At 57.0% G+C, this 7,270-nt stretch overlaps 1 protein-coding gene across 4 annotated transcripts; it reads left to right on the top strand.

Moving 5' to 3' along the window:
• The first annotated feature begins 1,262 nt into the window (after positions 1–1,262).
• Positions 1,263–6,578, top strand: LOC149919422 (E3 ubiquitin-protein ligase PHF7-like). Of its 4 annotated transcripts, none has more exons than XM_090136488.1 (9): positions 1,263–2,259; positions 2,576–2,667; positions 2,759–2,860; positions 3,119–3,243; positions 3,394–3,556; positions 3,656–3,762; positions 3,981–4,094; positions 4,250–4,368; positions 4,534–6,578. In XM_090136488.1, exons 1-9 carry the CDS (start codon positions 2,217–2,219, stop codon positions 5,175–5,177), a joined length of 1,509 nt encoding a protein of 502 aa, XP_089992614.1. In that variant the 5' UTR covers positions 1,263–2,216; the 3' UTR covers positions 5,178–6,578. The 4 variants fall into 4 exon arrangements, with proteins under 4 accessions (XP_089992614.1, XP_089992609.1, XP_089992607.1 ...); XM_090136483.1 differs by having other exon boundaries at positions 2,573–2,667; XM_090136481.1 differs by having other exon boundaries at positions 4,250–6,578.
• Positions 6,579–7,270: the final 692 nt, after the last annotated feature.

The raw sequence follows: 7,270 nt of genomic DNA, 5'->3' as shown, positions 1-7,270 counted from the left end.
TAATATCTTTATTGACGACTTAGATGAAGGGATTGAGTGTACCCTGAGTAAGTTTGCAGATGACACCAAGCTGGGAGGTGGTGTCGATCTGCCTGAGGGTAGGGAGGCTCTGCAGAGGGATCTAGATAAGTTGGGTCGCTGGGCTGAGGTGAATGGGATGAGGTTTAACAAGGCCAAGTGTCGGGTCCTGCACTTTGGCCACAACAACCTCATGCAGCGCTACAGGCTTCGAGATGAGTGGTTGGATGACTGTGAAGAGGAAAGTGACCTGGGGGTGTTGGTTGATGCTCGGCTGAACATGAGCCGACAGTGTGCCCAGGTGGCCATGAGGGCCAATGGCATCCTGGCCTGCATTAGAAATAGTGTGGCCAGCAGGAGCAGGGAGGTAATCATCCCCCTGTACTCAGCACTGGTGAGGCGGCACCTCGAGTACTGTGTTCAGTTTCGGGCCCCTCACTACAAGAAAGACATTGAGGCCCTGGAACGAGTCCAGGGAAGGGCAACGAAACTGGTGAGGGGTCTGGAGCACAAGTCTTATGAGGAGCGGCTGAGGGAGCTGGGATTGTTTAGTCTGGAGAAGAGGAGGCTCAGGGGAGACCTCATTGCACTTTACAGCTTCCTGAAGGGAGGTTGTAATGAAAAAGGGTCTGGCCTCTTCTCCCAGGCAAATAGTAGGACCCGAGGAAATGGCCAGAAGTTGTACCAGAGGAGGTTTAGGTTGGACACTAGGAGAAACTTTTTCTCTCAGAGGATGGTCAGGCACTGGAATGGCCTGCCCAGGGAGGTGGTGGAGTCGCCGTCCCTGGCGGTGTTCAAGAGGCGCCTGGATGAGGAGCTACGAGATATGGTTTAGTAGCTTGTGGTACTAATAGGAATGGGAAGGCGGTTGACTAGATGATCTTGCAGGTTGTTTCCAACCACGTGATTCTATGATTCTATGAAAAGGAATTGTTTGAAAGGCTGCAGACAAAGGGTGGTGATAGAGGGTTTATGTCCTGGTAGAGGCCGGTAACGAGCTGTGTCCCCCAGAGGTCTGTCTTGGCACCGCTACTCTTTAACATCTTTACCGATGTCATCGATGATGGAATTGAGTGCACCCTCAGCAAGTTTGCTGATGACACCAAGCTGAGTGCTGCAGTTGACACAGTGGAAGGAAGGGATGCCATTCGGAGGCACCCCAACGAACTCAAAAGGTGGGCCCAGGTGAATGCAGTGAGGTTCAACACACCAAAGTGCAAGGTTTGGCACTTGGGCCAGAGGAATCTCAGGCATATATACAAACGGGAAGGAAGAATCCTTGGGAGTAGCCCTGCAGAGAAGAACTTGGGCGTCCTGATGGATGAAAACCTGAACATGAGCCAGCAATGTGCTCCTGCAGCTCAGAAAGCAAATGGAAGCGTGGGGTTCATCAGAAGAGGGCCGGCCAGCAGGGACAGGGAGGGGATTGTCCCTCTCTATTCTGCTCTCGTGAGGCCCCATCTGGACTAAGGCATCCAGGTCTGGGGCACCCAGTACAAGAAAGACAGGGTTGGAGAGGGTCCAGAGAAGGGCCACAAAAATCATCTGATCAGGGGGCTGGAGCAGCTCCCCTACAAAGACAGGCTGAGGGAGCTGGGGCAGTACAGACTAGATAAGAGAAGGCACAGCGGAGACCTCACGGAGCCCTTCCAGTACCTGAAAAGGACCTACAGGAAAGCTGCCTTTTTTAAAGGGCGTGTAGCTACAAGACGACGGAAAACAGCCTTCAACTGGAAGAGGGCAGATTTAAACCAGATATTAGGAAGAAATTCTCTACGGTGAGGGTGATCCTTGTCGGCAGAGAAGAAGAGGTATCCCCTCGTGGAAGATCTGGTATGTTACCCAGGCAAGAGGACAACCACGCAGAAAGAAGTCGAGCAAACGAGAGAATTAGCTGTGCTGGGTGTGATGCAAAATATTGACAAAAAGAGGGGAGATTGACACAGGTTGTTGGAAGAAAGTTCTGTCAGAGAAGCTGTGGAGCTGCCACCCTCCTGCTTGGAAGCCAAGGGCCCGGCACCCACAGTCGCCATGAGGCAGTGACCGTGATGTCACAGTGGGTGTCACGGAGCAGCCATTGTGACGCGTGAAGCTTGGAGCACAGCAAAGGCTGTCGGGCTCAGGCCGAGTGTCAGTGCGGCCTGGTGAGGCGTGGAGAGAACAGGGACTCTCGTAGTGCTCACCGTCAACGCACAATCATGTCCAATAAGAAGAGGAAGGCCTCCAGCTCAGAGGAGCCAGGTGAGAGCACAGCATCCCTGCGCACGGCTCCCAACGCTGGGCAGAGGGGTGCTGGGGCTCTGCCTGCGGCTGGGAGCTGAGAGGGGAGGAAGGGGCAGGCAGGAGCTCCCAGGCGGGCATGGAGCAGGGCCCCTCTGCTCCTTGGCAAAGGGGGCCCAGCTTGGGCTGTGACTGCCTTGGGCCTGCCATGGCCCCTTCCCCTCCACCGCCTCCAGCCAGCACGGCAGGCACAGAGCAGGACCCTGGGGACAGCCCTCAGGGACACCTGGCCTCACCAGGTGCTCACCGCTGCTCACGTTTGCTCTCTCCTCAGCAGTGTGCATGCTGTGTGGCCGGGCAGATGATGACCCGGACATCTTTGGGCGCACTATTGGCGACAGTTTCACGTCTATCCATGAGTTCTGCTTGGTGAGTTCCCCCCGGTGATCCTGTCTGCTTCCAAACGGGATACTCCCTTCCTCCCTGTCCTCATGAGTTCCTGCTCTTTTCTCTCCTACAGATTTTTGCCCACATCACTTTGGAAGAAAGACCCCCAGAGGAGCAATCTATGGCCGTTGACCTTGCTGCCCTCGCACGCAAGGTCAAGCAGGCAAACAAGAAGGTGAGGACCTGAGCGGAGCAGGCAGATCTGTGCCAGGAGGGGCTCACACCAGCTTAGTCTGAACCCAGGGAAAGCAATCACAGCCCTTCCAACCGCCTCCGGGACGAAGGCCTGCCCATAGGGGATCAGCCCTGTCCACCAAGCTGCTTTGTAGAGTGTGACCCAGAAGTGGCCACATCCTGTGCCCTGCCCAAAGGTGTGAGGCCAGCTGTGGAGGCCCTGTGCCTGCCTCTGATGGGGCTGTTCTGCTTTTTCCAGCAATGCTGTGTTTGCGGTGAGAGGGGGGCGACCATCACATGCGCAGAGAGTGGCTGTGCACGCAGCTTCCATCTGCCCTGCGCTGCAGATGGGGAATGCATCACACAGTATTTTGGAGAGCACAGGTAAGGGCTGTCCGCAGCAGCCAAGCCAGGGAGGAACCCACAAGGTCACCTCCCAGCAGCCTGCCAGAGCCAGGGCTTGGGGCTCCTTCCTGCTCCTCCACTGCCCTCACAGCACTTCTCACTGTGCCCATCCCTTCCATCTTCCCCCAGGTCCTTCTGTTGGGAGCACCGCCCTCGACAGACAGCAGTGACAGCTCCAGCAGAAGACACCATCTGCGTCATTTGCCAGGAGACCGTGGGGGACAGATTGACCTACCACACCATGGTGTGCCCAGCGTGCACACATGCCTGGTTCCACCGGGGTTGCATCCAAGTAGGAGCCCTCTCCTCACCCTGCAGGCATGCTTAGTGCTCAGCAACACCAGGCACTGCTCACGCTCACCCTGCTTCTTCTTCTGCGCTTCTTCTGCAGAAACAGGCATTGAATGCTGGCACTATGTGCTTCCGGTGCCCCAGTTGCAGAGACAATGCAGTATTCTGTGACGAAATGTCTACCATGGGGATCCAAATCCCAGCCAGGTTGGTGTCTTTCTGCCAAACCATGCAGATGACAAGGTGCAAGCGCTGGGCCTGCCCAGGCACTGTCTCAGCAGGCCTGGCCCTTTGCTGTCTCATGGGCACGTGCCTCAGCTTCGTGAAGAAGCTAAAAATGGCGTTGGGGTGGATGAGATGGGACAACCTTGGATCTGATGCTGGGGACACTGGGCTCTCATCAGTTTCCCTCCCTTCTCTTGTAGAAGACCATCATGGGACGACTACCGTGCATACGCACCACTCCTCCAGAGGCACCAGCGCTGCGATGCCAGCAGGTGCCTTTACCCTAGAGGCAGACGACAGGCAGATATAAGGGGGTGAGTTACCACAGCAGCTCGCTGAGGTTCCGCGGGGGATCTCAGCCTCAGCACGGGCTGGGGGAGCGAGGGCAGAGCACCAGAGATGTGCTGTGCCGGGCACTCCCTCGCTTGGGAATCTGGTCCTCACAGCCACAACCCCTTTGCTTCCCCAGGCCCTGGCAGCTGATCCTGTGCAGCTCCTGTGCTGCTGAGGGCACTCACCGCCGGTGCTCCCACTTGAGCAACACAACAGCCACATGGGAGTGCGACAGCTGTGCTGGCCTGGGTACCGGTAAGAGGCAATCGGCTGCGTGGCAGCGCGCTGGGCCCCGGCAAGGCCTGGCAGCAAGTGCTCAGGGCAGCTTTGCCAGAGTCTCTCTGCCCAAGGAGGGATGGCAGCCTGTCCCTACCCAGGGCGACAGCTTCATCCTGCTGACCTTCCCGCCTCCCCTTACAGCCTCCAGCACCATCTCGGAGCTTGCTGGGCCCAGCACTGCCAGCCAGGGGGGCCTGCAACCATCCCACGGCCCCCAGGAACCAGAGGACAGCAGGTCCGGCCCCAGCAGCCAGGTAGCATCGGGGCCATCACACAGTTCCCAGCTGCCAGAGCTCAGCAGTCAGACCAGTGAGCTGGGGACCGAACATGGGACAATCCGCTCACATTTTCCTGACCATCAGGATGCATCTGAGCTGCACCGAGCACAGCGTGGCAGCAGACGCACAGCAGCCCCAAGAGCTGAAAGCAGCTCACACCCATCCACCAGACAGGGCACATCGGGATCCTCCGGAGCAGCCACAGTGGCTGCACGCAGAAGGCGTTCCAGGCAGCGGGGAACAAGCCGGACACGAAGCCGCTCCCCGCTGCAAGGTCAGGCCCCGGGTTCCCAGAGCCGGACCAGAAGGCCTCAGGGCAGCAGGCGAACACCATCTCCAGCTGCTCAGAACAGCACCCACAGCACCACCAGACCGGTGACACGGAGGTCCTCGAGGGCTCCCCTGCATTCACACACTGGGGAACGGCCCACGCAGCCAGGGGAGGCCCGCATGCGAAGCCGTTCCTCAGTGGCACATCGAGTCCCAGATGTCCACAGCCGGCCCTGAGGAGGCTGCAGGAGACAATTCCAACAGCGGGGGCTATTCCAGGCATGAAGTGACTCCCGGGTCCAACATCAAAGCCAGCATTTCCCCTCCAGTCAGCCCCAAAAAAGATGGCATGGAAGCAGTTTCAACAGCGGGGGCTATCCCGGGCATGAAGTCACTCCCGGGTACAACATCAAAGCCAACATCCCCCCGAGGTCAGCCAGAAAAATGATGGCATGGATAGCCGTTCCAACAGTGGGGGTATCCCAGGCGTGAAGTCGCTTCTGAGCCCAGTGTCGAAGACAGCATCCCCCCACACATTCAGCCCCCAAAACTATGGCATGAAAACAGCCGTGTGCCAACGCCGTCTGCTGGCTCTAGTCCCTAGTGTCAACACAATAAACCCCACCATCCCACACACATTTCTTTGTCCGCTTCTTCTTCTCTGCTTGTCCTGAGGAGGGCAGACTTAGGCGCTGGGATCACAGGGTTTTCTCCTCCTCACCACCTTCCCAGCAAACTGGATGGGCAAAACCAGTGTGGCACGTCAGAAGGGTGTGACACGGCAGTCAGTGCAGGCACACAGTTAGCACAGCCCGTGGCACCTGGTCACCCTGGAGAAGAGCAATCACTTGACAGGCTGTTGCTCCTCTGTAGCACCAAGGTGCAGCCACAGTCCCCACGCTGCAGGGAGCTGTTGCAAGATGGAACGTGGTGACTCAGCACCTAAGTCCATGCAGCGATTCAGGTCTCAGGCTGCGAAGAGTGTCTGACACTGTCACTGCTACACAAGGGCAACGGAAATACCGCCTGTGTGCCGTGTGAACAAGTGGATGATCTGCTCAGAATGGTGGCGGAGCTAAAGCTGGAGAGGTTGGGGAGCATCTGAGATTGTGAGAGGGACATAGATTGCTGGAGTCACACTCTGCCGTCCTAGCAGGAAAGGCACAAGGAGACGCTCTACAAGTAGCACTGGATGACCTACCCTCTAGCAGTCTGACATGAGGAGGGGACCTCAGGGATTGCAAGGGAAGGGAACGAGTGCCTGCTCAGGGCAACAAGCAGTTTGCCTCGCAGTCTGTCCTACCTTCCCAGGTGCCCTTTGCTCTCCTAGGGAGAGCTCATTGTGGCCTTCCGGTATTTGAAAGGAGCGTATAAACAGCAGGGGTATGACTGTTTCACAGAATCGCAGAATGGCCTGGGTTGGAAGGGATCTCAAGGATCATGAAGCTCCAAGCGCCCCAACACAGGCACGGCCACAAACCTCCCCATTTAATACCAGACCAGGCTGCCCAGGGCCACATCCAACCTGGCCTTGAACACCACCGGGGATAGACCAGGCATCCCCAGCCTCTCTGGGCAGCCTGTTCCAGCACCTTACCACTCCCATAGTAAAGAACTTCCCCCTGACATCCAACCTAAATCTTCCCTCCCTCAACTTATAACCATTTCCCCTTGTCCTGCTGTTATCTACTCTTTCAAAGAGTTGACCCTCCTCCTGTTTATAGGCTCCCGTTAGGTACTGAAGGGCTTCAATTAGGTCAACTCGCAGCCTCCTTTTCTCCAGGCTGAACAAGTCCATCTCCCTCAGCCTGTCTTTGTCGGGGAGCTGCTCCAGCCCTCTGATCATCTTCATGCTCCTCCCCTGGACCGTCTCCAACAGCTCTCTGTATTTCTTGTACTGGGGGCTCCAGACCAGGACACAGTACTCCAGACGGGGCCTCACATGGATACAGTACAGAGGGACAATCACCTTGTTCTCCCTGCTGATGGAGCCCAGGATACCATTTGCTTTCCGTGCTGCAAGAGCATACTGCTGGCTCATGTTAAGTTTTTTATCCGTCAGGACACCCAGGTCCTTCTCAAACTCGACTGTTTGCGAGGGTGGAGAGTGGTAGGACAAGGGGGAATGGTTTTAAACTGAGACAGGGGAGGTTTAGGTTACATATTAGGAGGAAGCTTTCCACACAGCAGGTGGTGACAAACTGGAACAGGCTGCCCAGAGTGGTTGTGGATGCCCCATCCCTGGAGGCATTCAAGGCCAGGCTGGACGTGGTTCTGGACAGCGTGGTTTAGTGGCTGGCAACCCTGCACACAGCGGGGAGGTTGAAACT

This window comes from Phasianus colchicus, chromosome 1 (assembly GCF_987193195.1).
Source record: "Phasianus colchicus chromosome 1, bPhaCol1.hap1.1, whole genome shotgun sequence".
Taxonomy (NCBI): Eukaryota; Metazoa; Chordata; class Aves; order Galliformes; family Phasianidae; genus Phasianus; species Phasianus colchicus.
This window is presented reverse-complemented; position numbering and strand designations above follow the sequence as displayed.

What these genes read in the sequence shown, in the direction of transcription:
- LOC149919422 (XM_090136477.1), top strand. Translation starts at nt 2,217, where the DNA reads ATGTCCAATAAGAAGAGGAAGGCCTCCAGCTCAGAGGAGCCAG. An exon ending in CTATCCATGAGTTCTGCTTG is followed by an intron (nt 2,668 to 2,758) that starts GTGAGTTCCCCC and finishes TCTCTCCTACAG; the next exon opens with ATTTTTGCCCACATCACTTT. An exon ending in TCAAGCAGGCAAACAAGAAG is followed by an intron (nt 2,861 to 3,118) that starts GTGAGGACCTGA and finishes TGCTTTTTCCAG; the next exon opens with CAATGCTGTGTTTGCGGTGA.